We start from the raw sequence: 20,838 nt of genomic DNA, 5'->3' as shown, positions 1-20,838 counted from the left end.
GCAAACGGTCTTTTCAATAATTTCTTTTCTTTCCGGTAAGTTCTCAATGATTGCCTGCTAGTTTTACTCCGCATACTTTACACTCCGATTTTTGCCCATGTATTAAATTTCAAAAATTGATGCCCTTTTTTATGGTAATCACGTATTATTTTTTAATTAAGAGGAGCACTGCTAACACGCGAAATTATGAAAGCCAAGTGACACGAAGGATCCACGAAACTTTACATACACACATACATGGGCAAGACTTTTTGAATCGTCGTTCAAAACCAATAGGTACGTGAATGAGCCAAGCAAAAGAGAACGGAAAAATCAATCGGATACTCTCGGATTCTTTCCTCAAAGTCGGAGAGAAATACACTTATTTTGCGACCGCACGAACTGGTCAACAGGTATTTATGATGTGGCTCTTTGGCTGGAAACGATATTCAACTCAAAGCTGGCATTCTTTAATTGACTAAACTGTATATTTTTTCAGAAGCTTTAAAAAATCATTATAAAGAAAACATTGTGGCTTAATAACTATTTTAAAGTTTTTTGTTTTTGTTGTGTAGTATAGAATAAGAATAGCTGATACAAAAAATTAGTGAATCAAGCTATTTTTGTAGTGTCGTATTGAACTTGCTTATGGCCTCTCCGACATATTTTTCCTTCTCAGCTAGCGCAGACTTAAGCTGCGTACGTAATTGCTGTAGATTGGGCATGGTGCGGCAGTCTCTAATGTTAAGCAGTGTTCGGAAGATGTTCTCCCACATTTGCCGCTGAAAGTAGCGAGGCACGGTTGTCTTCGGCATCCAAATGGGACTTGGAGTTCGTTGAGCCACTTCCATATAGCGCCCGAAAAGCAGCACATGCATAACGCTTACAAGACCAAATAAATCCAGCTGATAAGTCCACGGTCGCTGGGTTCGCATTTCAATGCACTTAAACAGATCATCGTGATGGACATAATTAAATGTGTAATTTTTCGGAAAGAACTTAGTGTCTATAGACACACCAAAGTCAATAAGCTGCAGACTCACATCGTTGGGATCCGCATGAAGCCTGAAACAGAAGGAATAAATAAAATCATCTGCAAAGTTTTTAAAGTACTTGTAGTTGGCTGGATGTGCTTACGGCCTCAGTAGCAGAAAGTTGTCCGGCTTTATGTCGGCATGAATGATACCCATGGCGTGCAGATGATCCACAATGTCGAGCATCTGACAGCTCAAATGCATTACCACATACTCGTCTATGTTCCTGTTGGTAATACTCTTAACCTTGTTGCACACGCCGATTAGTGATCCATAGTCTGAAAATTCCGAGATGTATATGCTGGAATTGTTTCCCACCAGGGCATAATCGATATGTGCATAGGCTGGGATCTGTAAAAATTTTCATTTTGTTTCGATTCATAGTACAAGTTATTTTAAGGTTTAGTTGTAGTCGGTCATTTCATCAATTTTCAAACGTTTAACCACTGAGATCCATGAACTTTAAAAGCTAGATAGCTAAGATTTGACATGCAGATTCCTAACATTCTAATTCAGTCTTGCCCGTTTGATTGTTTTCATTTGAAATTTTTTGTGAAGAACCATTAAAACTTTGAAATTATAATTGTTAACAACCATTTTAAAAAAATGTTAGCTCTTTATTAAACAGCTCTTCAAAGTAACCCAAACATTAAATACCCAATTCAGGCCGAACGAGTGATCGGCTTTCAAAAAATTTTGGTTTAGGGGAATTTACTTTTCGTATGAACTGAAACAATAAAAAGTATTAAAAAATGATAGTTTGGGGCGACTTAAAAGTTTTTTTGTTAAAACAGTAATTTTGTGGATGTTGTTGTATTAAATGTGGTTTACGTGGTTTGTTTTAATTTTTTAATTCATACGATAGTTGCACATTTTTTGAACAAGTCGGTCAAGTCGTTCGTGACTACCAGTTGATAAAACGTGGCTTGAAGAAAAGCGAATTTTAAAGTTATTTCTAGAGCGCTCTGCTGGGCAATCCTTGTCAGCGCTGTAACTTTCGAATGACATTGAATGTGGAAAAATCAGAGTTCGTAAAATACGGTCAACTATTACTGTGTTTATGCTATGCCTATTTCATGAAATCAATTCATGAAATGAGCAAATTCGTGTGTGCATAAACACCGTTTCATGAATTCGATAACACGCGAAAGTTGACTATGAATTCAGTCCCAATTTACGAAATGCTGAGCCACAGCCTACTTCACAGCCTACTACTCTATAGAGCTCTATATCAAATTCAACAAATTTTACAGCTTTACTATCATTTCATGAATTTGTCTGTATTGTATAAACAGGGGCTATTAAAATTTCATGTGTTGGAGAATGCATGAAATGCATAAACATAGTATATTTTCGCTTCGTTCACGGTCTCGATCTCGGGTTTACTGACCACTCGATTCAAACGAAACCTTTCGTCGCTCATCTATTGATATTCAGTAAGTGAGCAAAACAACAAAAGGGCCCGCACACAAGGTCTTTATTTTTGTTATTGTGTTTTCTTATGTTGTTGCCTCAGATATTTTATGACAGGCAAAGCATTAAAGAGAGAGAGAGAGAGAGAGAAAAAAATGATCTGGCTTTTTTATACCATTGGGAGGGTATTTTTCAGGCAGAAGTTTGCAACGCACTGAAGGAGACGTTTCGTCTGACCGTCTATTTAATAACGTTTGCGAGCTATAAATGCCTTTATTTTTTATATTTATCTAATTTTAGTCACATTGAAACTCATAAAGTCTGCGAGGGTAATCGGTAATTCCGTACGCATACACGCGTACAATAATATACGATGGGAAATAAAAGACTAATATGTTGGGAATTAATATTCATATACATTAAAATATGTTATATATACATATTATAATGATATAACAAAATTATTGAAAACATGTATCAATGCAATAAATGAATCAAATTAAATATTACAAATTAAGTTTAACAATTAATAATAAATGGATACCAATCATAAATCAAATACAAAAGTTTTTATTTTCTTTCACCTCTTCCACTGAGTAGTAAGAAAGGATAACTCCCGAAAACCATTAAGGCTGCCCGAAAAATGTTACCGATCTATACAAACATACAAGCGCAAATGACCTTTTGCCGAGTATTTATTTGTAAAGGGTCTACAGTCAACACATGACCCGACCGAGCGAACAAAATCTCTCAACGGTTGAGCAGGAAACAAACCTAAGGCAAACGTAGTTTTAGGGTTTTTGGTTACAGCCACGCATTGAGTCTGTTTATGATGTGTTATTTTCTGACAGCAAGCACTACCGAGACCTTTTTTTAAGAGGTCTTGACAAATCCTTATATTTTTGTCCTGTTTCAATTTTTTTACACCACGGCAAGTTTGAACATTTTTTTAACAAAATAAGTTAACTTGGGAAAGGATATACATAATGTCGATGGACTTAGGAAAAAAAGATATCGTTTAAAACAAAAACTTCTGATATTAAACTAAAACACCCCTTGACGAGATAAGAAAACTGACGAAAATGATTACTGACTCGATCGGTAAAGATCTTTAATCATTCGGCCTGCATCAGCTAATTATTGCAGTATAAAAAATGAGAAAATGAAAAAAGAGTTTTAAAAATGTTGTATGTACTCACATTTTCATAGCAATTTTTGGTTGACATCAGAAGTTTTTAAAGAAATACATTTTTTTGCAATTTATTAGCCTTACTGACCCAAAAATAAAGTTTTTATGGCGTTAAGTAAAAACACAACAAAAACAATCAATGACTTTTACCAAAAAACTGTGAGGGTTTGTTTTTAAGCCGGTGCTCTTTAAAAAAAGTATGTTAAAAGTAGAAAGCGTTTCCGACCCCATAAACTACGGATTCTAGAATCAAGACAAAACAATTTTACGATGAAATTTTACTTACGACCCTCCCTAACCCACTGGTCTCCCACGCTAGCACGTTGCAGTAAATTCCGACGCAAAATAATACAAATCTTAAAGCCATCGAAAAAAGTCTTATTGCTTGAAAATAAACTTAAGCTTTTAATGGTGAAATTAGAGAAAACATTTTCTTAAAACCACTACGGAAATTCTCACTCACTCTTGTCAGTAAGCAGTAGCACTAAAAAGAAATCTAAAAACAAACGGTAAAAATACACCTTAAAAAACTTAATCGAGTGTTTTACCTTTGTTAGTATACGGTCATACATTCGGCTGTAACCACGTCTGACGTGCGAGACAGAAAGATAGAAAAACCTTAACGTCACAATGGGCAAAGCGCAATAGCTTAAAATTGGGAAACTTGAGGAGGCTGCATTTTAAAAACTTTAAATTAAGCGGGTATGCAGTTAGAAACAAAAAATTTTTACTTTAATAACAAAGGAATGGCAAAGAAAAAGCATTCGAATTTTCGAACAATTTGGGGTCGCTTCTAATTTATGGCTAAGACGCGTCTGTAAACAGTTTGCCATGAGGTTGAAACCAGTCTATGGAACTCTGGCAAAAAACCCAAAATAAATAAAGATTCCATTGTGTAACACTGTGTCACTGGTCTTGTTAAAGTTTTCACATCCAAAAGAATCAGAACAAATCAAATATCAAAGACCTGTTCTACTTGACACTTCCGAAACCCCCTTACGGAAATTGTATTCCCTTTGTTATTACATTATAAAATCTAAAAATAATCACACAAAAACTTTCCGCCAAGTATTCGGAAATTATTTGATTAAAAATTCTTTCTGAAACCTTTACAAGCTAATTATATCTTAATTTTTTTGTGGACCTCGGCTCCCCTTTTCTTCTGTATTGTGTAGCTCTATATATGGAAACCAAACAGTACTACCAATAAACGGCTGTCTTAAATTGACAAAAGTATGGCGATTGGTTTTTAAACCAGCATCAAGGTAAATTGTATAATGTATTTAGAAGTCCTAGCAATTCACTTTCGAGAGAAACCTGGAACCGTCCGATCTAGTCAATTTTAGATTACCAAAATCGATTCAATCTACATACTGAGTCTTCTTATGTCAAACAATTTCATGTTGGGTTATGTTACCATTTGAACCTTACCATTTGCTCACTTGTTAAACGGCTATGAATCTCCAGGCATATGTAGAACTCCCAGTAGTTGGTTGGACGTTCCTGCTTGAGAGCAACCTTCCTGCCAGACTTGACATTCCGTCCTGCATAAACTGAACCGTAAGCTCCCTTGCCTATCATCTTGGACACCTCGAACTTCTCGTTTTGTACCTCCAGCTGGGTGTTTGGATGTAGTCGCTTGACGTGACCCACCAGCTGACAGTGGGGGAGCTTCTCGATGTACATGGTGAAGTCTATTGATTCCAGCAATGAGCTGATAAGCTCTACGTTGAAAGGGTTCCTATTGGGGTCGGCCAATGTATCGTTTAACACAGAGAGATCTGCGTTCGACTTTGGGTGGACATACTGCTCCCGCGGAGGTGTTTCTAAGTCAGACTGCGACCAGGAATGATGCGACTGCTTCGGCGTTAGTGGTGTTGTTTTGTAGTAAATGCTTAAGTCCGATACTTCCCCTGCTCCAGCAGAAGGGTTTAATACTACAGGCGGGACGAGTAGGGTGGAATTTTTAATCATGCTAATATTGGTAGCAAACATCTCTGTGGCTGCGTTCAGCTCAAAAAAGTTGTCAGGTTGCTTTGAATAGCTCAATTCGTCGTTCGCGGTAGGTTTTCTAATAGATTCTGTCATGAAATCGGTGGAAAACATGACTTTATTCGAATTACATTTGGGATTAGTTGCGACAATCGGGGTTGGCACCGATGGAGGGCAGCTGCTTAATTCTGTGCAATCCTTCATGAAAGAAGCAATCATGTGGGACTGCCCAATAGTTTCCTGGTTTTTAGCTGGATCCTTATGTACTGGATGTTGCGTTTTCGGCAGGGTGCACTCCAAAACAAAACTGGATCCAATTGAAGATACGGTTTTTGGATCAGTTACCTCTGGTTGCGTCTCGTCGAGAAAGATTTCAAACTTATTTAGAACGGCCTCCGTTTCTGACTTGGCCTTAGGCTGTGTCTCGGGCACAAAGGAAAGGTTGGTCATAATGGAATCCTCCAGCTTTCCGTTGCTTGGCGTAGCTGCGGTATTGTTGGCCACAGCAAAGGAGGTTATTGCATTCTGTGTGCCTTTTAGCACCTTATAAAAATGGGGAGCGGCTTGGTCAGAATTTCGTTTTGGAGAGTCAATAGTATTAGTCTTGCACGGTGTCTTTCCAAAAAATCCACACAAGTCGTTTTCATCATCCAGAGTAGGTATTTGTGGTGGGGATAAACATTTTCCAACAACCACCGAGTGCTGAAGCATGGACATCTCAGGAATAGCAGAAGGGATTTGTGGCAGCGTTTCGGTTTTATCTTCCTGGAAACAGACCGGAGCGTGTGGCACTCGTGGCAACGTTTCAGTTTTGTCTTCCTGGAAGCACGCCAGAGGTCTGGGGATAGTCTCTGTCTTATCCTCCTGGACGCGCAGGGACTTTAGCATCGGCACGCTAGGAGCATTGGGTTCCCATAACTCGCGACGGGTAAAATTGTCGCCACCCTGTTTTTCCGGATCCACGACGACCGCTGAAGGCCCCAGACCAACTCCTCGTTGCACGCGCATTTGTCCAGGAGTGCCCTCTTCACTCTTGCTGGGAACTTTCGAATAAGTATTCGATCCGGGCGAAAACGATGAGGTAATGGTCGACTTGGTGGCAGCGCCGCTAGTCGCCAAGCTTTGAGTGGCATGCTCAGAGGTCTCTAGTATGGTGGATAGCTGCTTCCGTAACTCTACTGGAGACTCGACGGCAGGAGCAGAAACTGTGTCCTCTGGTAGTGCTAGTTCTCTGAGAATGGTTCCAAAATGACGAGATTGTGCTTGCTTCTGTGTGCCCATTGGCGTACTAACAGCCTGTGACTCAATGAACATGTTGAAAATTTGCGTGGAGCAAGTCTCATTCACATCAAAAAGCGGCTCGACATTTAGTGACTTATTATTTGTTGTTGACTGCGGCTCTTCTGAGTCTTGATAGATCTCTATCTTACGTACAGGAGGAGCTGGTACCGCAAAATGGTTATCGAAATATTCGATAGAATCCTTAAACATTTTTATTTCTGGTTCTGCTTTCTGCTCAGATGGACTAGGCGACTTGGATATAACAGGTGGCGACGACAAAGTCGATTCTCTTACTACCACTGTAGCTTCCTCCTCATTCTTCTCCTGAACAAAGGAAACCCTGTGCGGCATCATGGATTTTCTGGAAGAAGAGGGAAAAAAACTTTTTCGCCGAGGCATCTTGTTACCAGGCAAGCACACGGTTTCCTCCATGTCGAAGGCACCATGAACTGTCACATTACGATTTTGTAGCCACTTGGTTGTCAACAGCTCCTCTGTTTGGTATTCCTGCTGCTCCTCGTCGTTGTAGAGATTGTCAAAGACAACCTGAAGGCCAGGCACCGGCGGGGGCTTCCAAAAGTTGTCTAACTCGTCGCGCGGCTGCGGCTTCGAAGACCTAGCAAAATTCGGGTAACAGCGAATTCCTTTAAGGACCCAGCCAGCGCCCCACCACTCATCGTTTAGCTGGACATACGGATGCTGTAGATTGCCGCGTTTCAAATGGGCGTAGGCACGGTACTCCTCGGGGGAGAACTCGAGATTGGGACGCGGATAAAGGAGGCACTTATTGTAGCAAGGCAGACCATTTGCATTCGGTTCGTCTTCTATGGTAACTGGGGTCACCCAGGGCTCCTGAGGTTTGTTTTTGGACACAAAGTTTGTCGGGACCTTGAAGGGCTGCTCCAGGCGGCGCTCGTAATTTGTGATGGGTGGCATTACTTGTTCATCTAAGTGTATGTCGAAGCCCAGGCCCAAAGAGGTGTTTCTTCCAAAGATCTTGCCATTTTTGTGGCGTTTTGCATTTGCCTTGTTCCAGGCAACAGGTTCCTTTATATTCTCCTGTCCGCGAGCTGCGTCGATGATTGAACGCAAGCTAGGCTTTACTTCCACCTCGGATATCGGCCGCGGTATTTTCGTCCCAGTGTTTTCGTCGTTAAACACATCCACGTTGCGACCGGCATTAGTCCTTCCACTTGTGCTTTGAGCATCAGTCTAAAGGATGGATGACAAGGTATAATTAGTCTGACTGATTTACTTTCGCTTTTTTTTTTTGCATTAAAAATAATGCAACTAGGCATAGTTTATAGCATCCAGAGCCTACGATTCCAATCGTAACCAAGGGCGGTCATGCCATGTTACCCCTAAGGGATTGCAATTATACAAAGCCATTATGAACTTGATCAACAAACTTGACTAAGTTTCCCGTGGCTGCCCGAACTTCTGGCCAGCTGACCGATTAGCCGAGAGAAGAGCTAACTTAACATTAAAACCTACAATCAAAATATAGCTGGCAGAAATAGTTGCCTAGTCAACTAACTAACTTAATAATATTCTAACTGTGAGGAGTACATTGTATTTAATTGATATTTTTTTTATACCCTCGCATAAAGTGTTATGATATCAGTTAAATGTTTGCAACGCATTGGTGGAGACGTTTCCGATCTATATTTTAATAGAGCAATGATAATGGGGGAGAACTTTTTTGGGAAGGAAAAAATATTCGATTGAACCGAAACTTTCAGGTTTTGTTGCTATACGGCGGGAAAGATATAGGTCTCAATTTCCATCTGATACAAAAAAAAAACACACAAAAATGTATATTTTCAATAGTATAGCTTCTAGTTAAACCAAAACAATTGAACAAAAAGTGAAAAATTCAAGAATTTTTCGCAAATTAAAAAAAAAACATTTTCTTTGAAAAAAAAAATTCACTTTAGCTTGTTTAAAGTGTGTTAATCATAACTTTCTTTAGGTTTTTTAGGTTCAACTAGACAGAATTTAATCCCGAATAAAATAAATTTTTTCTTGTTTCGATAGGACGTTTATCCGTCCGTCTGTCCGTTTCTACGCAAACTAGTCTCTCAGTTTTCAGGCTATCGGTATGAAACCTTCCCAAAAGTCTTATTTCTATTGCAGGCAGTATATACACTGGTCGGCAAAAGTATTTTGACAAAACAAAAGTTAAATATACTTATAATTTGAACTTACTTCTTGTAAGCTTTGGCATCAATGGAAAGGTAATTTAAATGCTGTTTAAGTGATACAATACGTTACTTAACCCATTCAATACTTATTGAAAAGGACGAATTTGTGTAACCATCTACTTTTATTAACTTTTTTCCTCGTCTTGAAAACTTAAATTTTTTGATGCAAAAAGTTTCTTCAAACAAAAATAATAGAAACTGCATTATCCTATAGCTCCCATAGGAATGATCAAAAAAATATTTTTAAAATATATACATAAAAAAAATGAAGTTAAGTTCGGCAAGCCGAAGTTTTTATACCCTTGCAGTTATAAATTTTAAATTTAATTCGAAATTCTTAAAATTACAAAAAATGATATTCCCAACAGTATAAGATAATATGTCAAAAAACACCGAAGCTATAATTTGTTTCATATTATTTTTTGCCACCAATTTTCCGATCGTTCCTATGGCAGCTATATGATATAGTCGTCCGATTTTGATCAAACTAAATTCGAAATTCAGAACTATTAAAAAAATGTTATTTCCAAGCGTAGGAGGTTATATATTAAAAACACCAAAGATATAATTAAAAAAAAAATTTTTCCGTTTATTCCTATGGGAGCTATAAGATATAGTTGTCCGATCCGAAAGAAGACTTTTTGGAAAGACGGACATGACTAGATCGTCCCGTCTATTGATGCTATACTTTATACTTCTGACTGAAATCATTATACCCTCTGCAAGGGTATACAAATTCCGTTTTATTGGGCATTTTAAGTTTTACTCTTGGGAATATCGTTCTTCAAGTGATTCAGAGTTCCGAAAAAAATTTTAAAATAATCGGAATATATATATATATATTTTAGTTAACAGCAAGGTCGCCCGCAGCTTCGCCTGCGCAAATTTCGTAAATATATCGTTATATAATCCTATACTTTTGACTTGCTTTTATCTTTCCTACTTGAACTAAATTTAAAACATTCCTCATTTCAACATCACTATAGAGGTAGAGGTTTTGGCGCCTTTTTTGTGGTTTCCCCAAGGACCTATTCCACAATTCAAATATTTGATTAAACTCTTACTCTTACGGAATCCCACGGACACACCTTCCGCCTACCCGACCGAGGCACGTGTCCGTGTGTCGAACGGCACAAAATCGCGAGAAGATAGACGCGTAGAAAAATAAAGATATAGTTCGAGGAAAAAAAGTTGTATGTATTGTAATATTAATCGTTTTAAGAGAGTCAGATAGTCGGATCTTGAGATATAAGGGTAAAGTCTATTACAGTCAGAACATAATACTCTGAGAGGTTCATGCAAGTCATTTAAAATTAGCTGGCTAACCAAGTCGGGGCTATCAATTTCACCTCGAAAAAGGTTATAAATAAAGATTGTTCCAAGCATCGTTGTGCGGTTGGCTAGGGAGGGTAAGTTAATTAGAAGTAAACTACTAGAATAAGAAGGTAACATGAGGCTTGCATTTCATTTTAGGCGCCTTTAAGCAAATAGCAAAAAGTTCTGTACAGATTTGATACGATCAACCTGAATTCCGTATTGGGGACTCCGGACGGGAGACACTCAAGTATCGGGCGGACAAGCGAAATAAATAAGGTCTTAGTAATATAAAAATCATCAAATTCCTTTGACCACATTTTATTAAAACCAAGCTCAATGTTATTTTAATTTCAAAAATTTCCGCAAGACTTTCCTATAAACGATATTTTTTGATTTTACCCACTGGTGCTTGTTAATAATAATACTAACTTTATTAATCATAATATATCGGAAAGGTGTGAGGGAAAGCCGTTAATCTATTTGTTTAAACATTTTTATGTATTTGTTTAAACATAGAAATGCAATTTCAATTTAAGAATAACAAAGCAAGGAAGTACGCTACAGTCGAGTACCTCGACTATCAGATACCCGTTACTTAGCTTAAGGGACCAAGGGAAAATGCTTGCATGCAAAGCGAGACTGAAATGCGCCACCTACCCCGGATCTCAATATATGGTTATGTGGGCGGTAGACAGATTTAAGTGTTATGGGCGTTAGAGTGGGCGTGGCAAACTTTTTTTGGTCAATCGATAGGTATTGACAAGACTAATACATTTCAGTAAACATTTTTTTCTAGCATGAAAATTGTGGGCGCCACAGGCTTTGGCGGTTTGTAGGCGTTAGGGTGGGCGTGGCAAACTATTTTTTTTGGTCAATCGATAGGTATTGACGAGACTAATACATTTCAGTTAAAATTTTTTATCTAGCATGCGCTGCATACAAGGCTACGGAATATAAATCTAAAATCCCAATTCTCTACCTTGATAGTTTCCGAGATACCCGCGATCATACTTACGATTTTTTGAAGTTTGTGGGCGGATTATGGGCGTTAAAGTGGGCGTGGCAAGCATTTTTTGGGTCAATCGATAGGTATTGAAAAGGACGAATTTGTGTAAACATCTACTTTTTTGAACTTTTTTCCTCGTCTTGAAAACTTAAATTTTATGATGCAAAAAGTTTCTTCAAACAAAAAAAAAAGTAACTGCAATATCCTATATATATATACATATATATGTAACAATACATTTCAGTTAAAATTTGTATTCTAGCATCAAAACTGTCGGAGCGATTTGTGGGCGTTAGAGTGGGCGTGGCACTCTGCTGAAACAAACTTGCGCTGCGCAGGAATCTCAGGAATCTGCATGCCTAATCCCAGTATTGTAGCTCTTATATGTAGTTTCCGAGATCTCAGCGTTTATACGGACATGGCTAGATCGGCTCGGCTAGTGATCCTGATCAAAATATATATACCTTATGGGGTCGGAAACGCTTCCTTCTGCCTGTTACATACTTTCCGACGAATCTAGTATAATCTGGTATAATCAATGAATTAATTGAAAATAATAATAAACCATTTATTATCAATTCCAAATTGATCAAAGAAATAGAACCTCTTTCTGAAGATTTTAAAAAGGTTTTTAATGATCAAGATCTACCACTAAGAAAACATCGCTTACGATTGTAGACATTTGACCTACAAAATTTATTAATAACATAAAGAACTTTTAATAAATTATAAAAAATACCCAATAATACAAATCAGATGCGAAATTTATTACGCCCGATCCATTTCCCAATCCCATGGTAAATTATTAAAATGTAATCAAGTCGCAAAATGCGCAAATACATATTACGAAATGTCTACATTTAATAAAGAACTCTTTAGTTTGCACTTTAAGTTTAGAAAAAACTTGTTTTACCCGACTATTAAAGGGTGAGAAAACAATTTGTAAAAAAAATAAGAGAAAAATAAAAAACAGACATTATCCAAGATAGTTCCATTTTAATAAATGGTAACAGTATTGTCAACAACTCCGAGTTTAGCGGATCATTCTTATAAACATTTAATGGTACAGCCACAATTATTAACGTTTCATATACCAATTTAGAAAACAAAATTCTTAACTATATAACTACGAACCACTTCAAAAATTATGAAATATCCGATTATCAAATAACACGAAACTCACTTTGGATAATATAAACATTTTAAATTCATTCATTAAAACTAATAATACCAAAATATCTATATCCTTTATATTATTAATTTTAATTATTATATATTTGATTTCTCTACTTATTGTTAAATACAAAAATATACTTGTAACCAAAAAAACAACAAGCAGATCTTGAAAAATCTATTAACGAAGAAATTTTTTTTAACAGAATTAAGAGATCGCTTAAACGAAATTCATTATGAATAGGGACAATCCATCTTAAAAGGGGTAGAGTTATCCAACCCGTAAAAAGGTTCCATTTATGAAATTTATAAATAAATTTTTGAATGCAATCTCAGCTATATTGCCGTAGCCTTCAGCGAAAGTTTCAGCATAAGCTTTTATTTTAGACAAAAAATTAAAGTTCTAGAAGCTTAAGAAAGAAAAGCATCTGGCCGAGGTTCGTTGGATACAATTTTAGAATTAGAACCAGTCTATTTGTGAATTAAGGTCAATCACCAATAAAAATAAAATTTAAAAATAAAAATCAAATCAAATTTTAGTTTTAAAACGGAAAAATTAATTTTATTTTACTAACAAATTTATTTGGCTGCAAAGTGCATCATTCAAAATGTTTAATTCATGTTTCCTCAGACCTGTGTCCATCATTAATATGGGCAAAGGACAAAGGGGTAGTGTTGGGTATATAATGCTCATTTGGGTGAAAATGTTTACTAGATTCGTCGGAAAGTATGTAACAGGCAGAAGGAAGCTTTTCCGTCCCCACAAAGTATATATATTCTTGATCAGGATCACTAGCCGAGTCGATCTAGCCATGTCAGTCTGTCCGACTGTCTGTCCGTCCGGATGAACGCTGAGATCTCGGAAACTATAAGAGCTAGGCTATTGAGATTTGGCGTGCAGATTCCTGAGCTTCTTACGCAGCGCAAGTTTGTTTCAGTAGAGTGCCACGCCCACTCTAACGCCCACAAACCGCCAAAACTGTGGCTCCTACAGTTTTTATGCTAGAATAAAAATTTTAACAGAAATGTATTGTTCTCATCCATACCAAAAAAAGTTTGCCACGCCTTTTTAACGCCCACAAACTTCAAAAAATCGTAGATATGAACGCGAATATCTCGGAAATAGCGTTCTTCCTTGTTTTTTAGTGGCAACTTACTCATAACGTCAGTTTCCTTGCTAAAAATATATGAAAATGATTTCCTCGTAACTGCAATCGCATACTTTTTAGCTTGCCCAGCACTAATAGCGAGCAATTATGCATTACAACTTGCACCAAATTCTTACGTTTCCCAACACTAAAAATTTAAAATAATGTTTAACGGCCGCTGCACCCGAATACTGAACTTGGGTATATACCTTTAAAAATCTGTAAAAAAAATCGGTTTACCAACGGATTGTCGTGATCAATGGCGCATATTCTCCGTTAAGGTTCAGCCTTCAAGAAAACATCATAAAACTAATTTCGGTTTTTAGGCGTGTATTTTAAAAAAAGCCATTTATGTCAGCGTTTTTGCATTTTTTCCAACTTTTTTAACTTTGACGAATTGTAGCTTCAAAACGAATGAATGGAACTCAATGATGTGTATAGGAAAGTTAAAGGGCATTTTATTACCTGTAAAATGATGACCGAATTCGGTTTATCAGAACACAAAAATAATAGTAACTGCAAATGTTTAGAAACATAAGTTTGAGCCATATTTTTCTTTTTTTTATACAAATTTTTTCCGACATTGTCACCTTCAAAAAATCAAAAAAATTTAAGCAAAATGATTTTTGAAAAATTCTTTTTGCAGTTACTATTATTTTTGTTTGAAGAAACTTTTTGCATCAAAAAATTTAAGTTTTCAAGTCGAGGAAAAAAGTTTTAGAAGGAGATTTACACAAATTCGTCTTTTTCAATAAATCAAAGAACACAGGTTATTTATGAAAAATTTTTTGTGTTGGCTCTAGAGCTGGCTCCAGGCTCTCTTAAAATGTTTGTTCTAAAACCAGATAGATACCATTCTAGAGCCAACCGCTCTCTTGTACACATACCGCGACTACCCTGCAAGCAACATTACCATAATTCTGGATAATAGAAACACGATGGAACTCATTTTACATAAACAAAATATACATATATCGCGTAGAAGTCACTTTTTAGTAACTTCTGGTCGATAGAAGACTATAAAATACATTTTACAAAAACAAAAAGGGTCAGGATCGCAAAGAAGTAACTTCCGAGACATTTCTCGACAATAAAACACATTTAAAAAAACAATGAGGGTTGGGATCGCGAAGAAGTAACTTCTGAGAAACTTCTGAGCGTCAGAAATATGATAAAACAACTTTTTAAAAAACAAAGTTGTTGGAAAAATTCAGTCTTACAAATGTTTTTTAGAAGTTAAAAAGAAGATTGAAAGGAAAACAAAAAACAACGCTCACGCTATAAAAGGAGGTTGCAATAATATTTTTCGACCGAGCGTCATTTCGATTATCTGTGGTCAGTGGGGTATTGTAACGATAAAATCTGTCTGCCGCCCACACTAGCATACATTAAAATCGAGGGTAGGTGACGCTTTACAATCTCGTTTTGCTGCTTGTATATCTACTTCCCCTTGTTGCTTTCTTTGGCTGAGTAACGGGTAACTCGTTGTCGACTCACTTGACTAAAGCGTTCTTGCTTGATTTAGTTTCAATAATAAATTTATCACAACAAATTTGTAGTCTTAAATTTTTGACAAAAACATCCAAATGTTTTCCTTTTACTTAAAAAATATCGAATAAGAATTTTTGCTCATTATTTTAATTTTGCTTGGTTTTCGGCCATACATACATGTAATTTAATTTTTATAGCTCAATATCTTCCAGACGGTAATTTTATTGACAAAAAGATATATATTTATGAAAAGTTCTGGAATCTCTCTGTTTGAAATTTAAAAAGAAATTCGAAAAAATTTGGAAAAAATAGGCAAAAATTGTTTTTTTGCTATAACTTTAAATCTATTGTATTTAGAAAAATAAGCAAAGGCAGCTTGATTAGCATATTAAGATAGATATATAACACGAATCTGTAGCATTAGTTGATTAGAAACTAAAAGCCTTTAATATCTATCTATTTCTTTTGGATTTTCAGCCAAACTTGCGGGTCTTTTAAAAGCCGTAGAACAATCTATCTCAATCTTCGTAAAACACGATTTTTGAAAACTTTTTTTTTGCAGTTACTATTAGTTTTGTTTGAAGAAACTTTTAGCATCAAAAAATTAAAGTTTTCAAGACTTGAAAAAAAGTTTAAAAAAGTAGATTTTCACAAAATTTCGGCATTTTCAATACGTACTGAATGGGTTAAGAAAAGTCTTGTATGATTCAAAAGGAATTTAAATGACCTTTCCATTGATGCCAACGTGTACATAAAGTTCAAATTATAAGAATATTTAACTTATGTTTTCTGTAAATACTTTATATTACTTTTACTTTATACTTTTTTTTCTGTGGGCCGGTGCACACCGTTTCGAGGGAAACTGCCCTTTAAAATCAACATCGCAATTTTTGTGTGCTTCGCAACGAAGGCGTCTTATATTGAGATCGTCGGAGAACTTTCAATTGATTCGTTCTTGTGTGCTCTTAAGCGGATGGTCGCCAGGCGTGGTCTGCCTTCATACATTTTTTGCGATAATGCGACGAATTTTGGAGGCACGTGCAAGAACTAGCAAGAAATAAAATTGTATTGTACAAAGAATTTGTAACCTTTCATTTTATACCTCCTAGGGGTAGTGTGATTTTTTGTTTACTTAAAACTATTCCTTAAAATAACATTTAAAAATTAATTCCCTTTTTTAGTAGGTATATGAGTTTAAACCACCTTAATGGAAAACAGCTGGATTTTCAGAACAATCAAAGTCTCATAACACCCACCTGAACAACGCCTGGCAAGCCGCTCTTAACCGCCTGTCCGGTGCGGATACTCCCCACAGTAATCATGTTAGATTTGTAGTCGCGGCGACCGTGCAGCGATTGCAGAGCCAGCCGTCGCTCGTTTAGCTCCTGGTTTACCGCGTTGGCCTCCTCGCCGGTGGTGTAGAGCATGCGCTGGCCGACTGTATAGCCGAAGTGCTGGTGTGCCTCCATAAGCTCATCTAGCGGCTCGGCACGGCACTCGAGTCCCAAACGGAAGATCTCGTCAGCTTTGCGCATGTTGCCGCTTAGGTCGTAGCTGTAGGCCCATGCAATGTAAAAATCCGCCAGCATTGTTCCGATCCCGTTGTTATACATCTGCTGGTAAAACTCGATCTGGTCCTTTTGATTCTCCATCTAAAATGCGACGAGGTAATATGGGTTGGTAAGTTGGCCTTACCAAAATTACTTACAAATTTAATAAAGAGCTTAATAAGCCGTTTGTCCTGGCGGTAGCGCTCTTCCTCTTCGAATTTGGTGAGACACTGATAAAGGGCTGCCTGAAGACCGGAGCCACTGCCCCCTGCCGGGTAGCTCTGCTCAATCCAGCAGATGTAATTATACCAGGCTCCCAGCGGATCCTCGCCTGCGTAGGTGCGCACCTCCTCTTCTAATTGCTTGCGATGCGCCAGCAGCTCTTGACTGTGGGCGGCGTCCTGAGTGAGAGAGGCCTGCAGCAGGCTCGCGTTGCGACCGCTGGCCAACGGCTGAATGTTCTCCTTCGCGTCATCAAAGTCCATCGGATCTTCTTGCGAACAAATAACCTGAAAACTTGTACGTTAAATCAGCTTAACTAAAACTACGCGCCGTACAAAATGCTAGAGGTGATAGATATGAATAATTTGCCATTTCGATATGTGTATCGATATTTCGGCTTCAAATATGTTCACACAATTGATTCCCAAAATATGTTCACACATTTATTTGCCAAAATATGGGTGTAAACCAGCGGTCAGCAGCTTCCCTTATAACCTATTCAGACATAGGGGGTTTTCGCGACCAAATACCGATTCAGCAACTTGTTCCTCCATAAGATATAGAAATGGGACAGTATTTTTTACGACCTTAGGTGATTTTCGTACTTGGCGTTTCGGGCTTTTTTTGAGAAGGAAATGCACATAAGCTGCAATGACGCCGTTATAAGGAAACTGTTGTTGGTGCAGGCCCAAGGAGCCTCCCAACGGTTCGGAACCCAGCAGTTGATCTCATCTTGAAAATAAGTATTGCTGTGCTCTTTTTTTAAGGAAATGACAATCCTCCAGCCTTTGTCCTTCTTGGCAAGACGTGGCACCTGTTTCACCAAAACGTACATTAAATATCTAAAGAAAAAGCCATTTGAAAGTTAAAATTGTTGTTAAAAAAAGGATATAGTCAAAGTCCAAGCTTGTAAAAATGATGGTGGTGTCACTGTTGGCCTACAACAGCCTACAACAATAGCAATGATGGCTCTGAATATATTCTACAGTGAGTCACAAAAGTACTCGTTGCAAAGAGGGTTAAGAGAAAAAGGCCAATTTTAAATAAGTAACCATTTTAAAATGTTAAAAAATTTATTATTTTTCCAAAGATACATATTTTGTGAAGTATATGACGAAAAAACCAAACAGAAAACGTTTTCCATAAAAAGTTATGGACAAAAATATAATTATGATCCGTTTTGTATGCTCACAAAAGTATTCGTTGCACATACAAATTTTTTATTTTGTAGTATTTTTTTGGGCTAGCGCATTTTTTTTTTAGGCATTTTGGTTGCGTTTGTCTTTTAAAGGCTACCTGGATACCTGAAAATATTAAAGAAAAATGTACACTCTAAGGCAACCAAAATGGGTCTAGAACGCGACAAGTTCATTTTCCAACAGGACAATGATCCCAAACATACGGCTTGGAAAGTCAAGTCGTGGCTGTTGTACAACACCAAGCATATCCACACTCCTCCACAGAGCCCAGACGTCAACCGTATTGCAAATCTTTGGGCCCATCTTAAGCTAAAAGTCTAGGAACATAAGATTTCCTCCAAGAATGAGCTAAAGGAGATATTCCTGTAGGAATGGTCGAATATACCCGAAGTGAGGTGCCGAAAACTAGTTGAGTCAATGCCGAGACGCTTACAAGCTATTAAAGAAAACAACGGCTTGCACACAAAATACTAAATTAAAAAAAAACATAAGTATTTAATGCCGAAAAAAACGAATACTGTTGAGGGACGATATTTTGTACCCCTAATGATTTCCAAAGAAAAAAAAGTAATGAAGCTATTTTTTTTTAATTTTTTTGTTATTTTTTGTATGTTTAATAAGTGCGCTACGCTAAACAATAAATAAAAATTTCAATTTGTTACATATTCATTTTATAAAATCATGTGCTTATTCGTATTGTACCTCGGAACGAATACTTTTGTGACTAGCTGTACATTCTAGCGTTTAGTTTTGCGTTGTTTACATTTTTTTTAGGAGGAACTGAATTTGCACGTCCTCCCACATTGGATACGGTTTGCTTATGCCGATCAGCTGTTCGCTTCAACGGTTCTCTATGTGAAGAGGCATCCGCTTAAGGGGGTGTTCTAGTCTAGAGGCTCTAGTTTCGAGCCTTTTTTAACAATTAATTAAAACTAAACAATTGATATTTTTAGTGTCGGGTTTTTTATCATTTGTTTATTTAACTTAGAAGAGTACATAAAATAAAATTTAAAAAACAAAAATTTTTTTTTCATCGAGTTATGCGTCCTTGAAGTAGAGGGGGAAAAAAAAAGGCCGTGGCCTCGTCGCCATGATTTCTACCCTTGTGGTCATCTTAAAAATAAAAAAAAAAAGATTCTTAATTAGTACGAATGTCGCTATGTCATGAACCAGCAAAACTAAAAAAAAATTTTTTTTTCATAAAATGGCGGCCACTCAAAAAAAAGGTCGATTTTTTTACTAATTTTTTAATTTTATCGATTTTTTTAAAAATATTAAAAATTTTAAATTCCTAATTTTTGTTGGTTCATGCGATAGAGAGATATTGAAAGAATATTCATGCCAAATTTTAAGTAAATCGGCTGATTAAAACTTGAAATATTATGGCTACCGTATCAGAAAAAGTAGTTTGGAGAAAAACGCGTTTAAAGTTTTACGTTAAATTTCAGGCAGTGTAACTGATAGAATAGCACGTATAACTTACATTCTCTTAATCAGCCATAATTTTAAAAATAATTTGAATTTTGAAAAATCCGTTTAGGGAGATATTTTTGAATATCTAAACTATCAAATTATGAAAAAAAAAATTTTCGATTTTTTTAAATTTCTAGACTAGAATACCCCCTTAAAGAGGGTGCTCAGCCTCTGCCAGCACTCGCACAGTGTACAACAGCAGTCGTCCCTCGTACATCGATAATCTAAGATAATGACCAATTAACATTGTGCCGACCGCTGGTCTAGGGAATACCCTAAGCATTTTCCTAATGGAAACCTTTTTTATGTAAAACATACGACAGATTGGTGAAGAATATTTGACACAAAATTTACTATATAAAACAAGGAAGAACGCTATAGTCGACAAACTCGATTATCACAAAAGGGGAATATAGATATGCAAGCAGCAAGGCGAGTTGAAATGCGCCACCTACCCGCGATCTCAATATATGGTTATGTGGGCGGTAGACAGCTTTAAGCGTTATGGTCGTTAGAGTGGGCGTGGCAATTTTTTTTTGGTCAATCAATAGGTATTGACGAAACTAATACATTTCAGTTAAAATTTGGGCGTTGCACCCTGCTGACTAAAACTTGCGCCGCGCAAAAAGCTCAGGAATCTACATACCAAATCCCAATAGTCTAGCCAGACAGACGGGCATGGCTAGATCGACTCGGCTAGTGATCCTGATCAAGAATATATGTACTTTATGGGGTCGGAAACGCTTCCTTCTGCCTGTTACATACTTTCCGATGAATGTAGTATACCCTTTTACTCTACGAGTAACGGGTATAATTTACCCGACCATTGGATTTGAAATGCAAATTTGCATGTAATTCAGAGACCTGCATCGTCAACTCGATAATCGCGCCTGAATTTTACTTCATATTCATATTCATATTCACACAATGGAGATTTCCGCTTCAGCCACTTTTTCTTCCTTAAGCCTAGTACTCATATCGACGAAAACCGCGAGCTAGCCATAGGAGTGAGCGAGAGGCGAACAGGCGGCTAAAGCAGTTCGTCGGGTGTGTTTTTCCGCGCGGTACTCAGATAAGCTAAGGAAATACCAAAAAAAAATTCTGATTTCGCGAGTGAATTTTCGATGAACGCCGTTAGCCGCGGCCCAAAGAATAAGAAATTTAATC

At 37.0% G+C, this 20,838-nt stretch overlaps 1 protein-coding gene across 1 annotated transcript; it reads right to left on the bottom strand.

Moving 5' to 3' along the window:
* Window positions 1-448: 448 nt before the first annotated feature.
* Window positions 449-17,348, bottom strand: LOC119559407. Its single transcript, XM_037872476.1, has 5 exons — window positions 16,936-17,348; window positions 16,484-16,879; window positions 5,047-8,100; window positions 1,117-1,364; window positions 449-1,044 (listed from the first exon to the last, which is right to left on the bottom strand). Exons 1-5 carry the CDS (start codon window positions 17,260-17,262, stop codon window positions 597-599), a joined length of 4,473 nt encoding a protein of 1,490 aa, XP_037728404.1. The 5' UTR covers window positions 17,263-17,348; the 3' UTR covers window positions 449-596.
* Window positions 17,349-20,838: the final 3,490 nt, after the last annotated feature.

Source organism: Drosophila subpulchrella, unplaced genomic scaffold, assembly GCF_014743375.2.
Source record: "Drosophila subpulchrella strain 33 F10 #4 breed RU33 unplaced genomic scaffold, RU_Dsub_v1.1 Primary Assembly Seq24, whole genome shotgun sequence".
Taxonomy (NCBI): Eukaryota; Metazoa; Arthropoda; class Insecta; order Diptera; family Drosophilidae; genus Drosophila; species Drosophila subpulchrella.
The sequence above is the reverse complement of the archived record's forward strand: the minus strand, read 5'-3'. Positions and strand labels throughout refer to the sequence as shown.

Bases quoted from the DNA above. Each gene is read 5' to 3' on its own strand.
- LOC119559407 (XM_037872476.1), bottom strand. From the start codon at position 17,262: ATGGACTTTGATGACGCGAAGGAGAACATTCAGCCGTTGGCCAGCGGT. The intron at 8,101-16,483 runs GTGGGTGTTATG...TCCATCCTTTAG, and splicing joins GCTTGCCAGGCGTTGTTCAG to ACTGATGCTCAAAGCACAAG. The intron at 1,045-1,116 runs GTAAGCACATCC...CTTCTGTTTCAG, and splicing joins AACTTTCTGCTACTGAGGCC to GCTTCATGCGGATCCCAACG.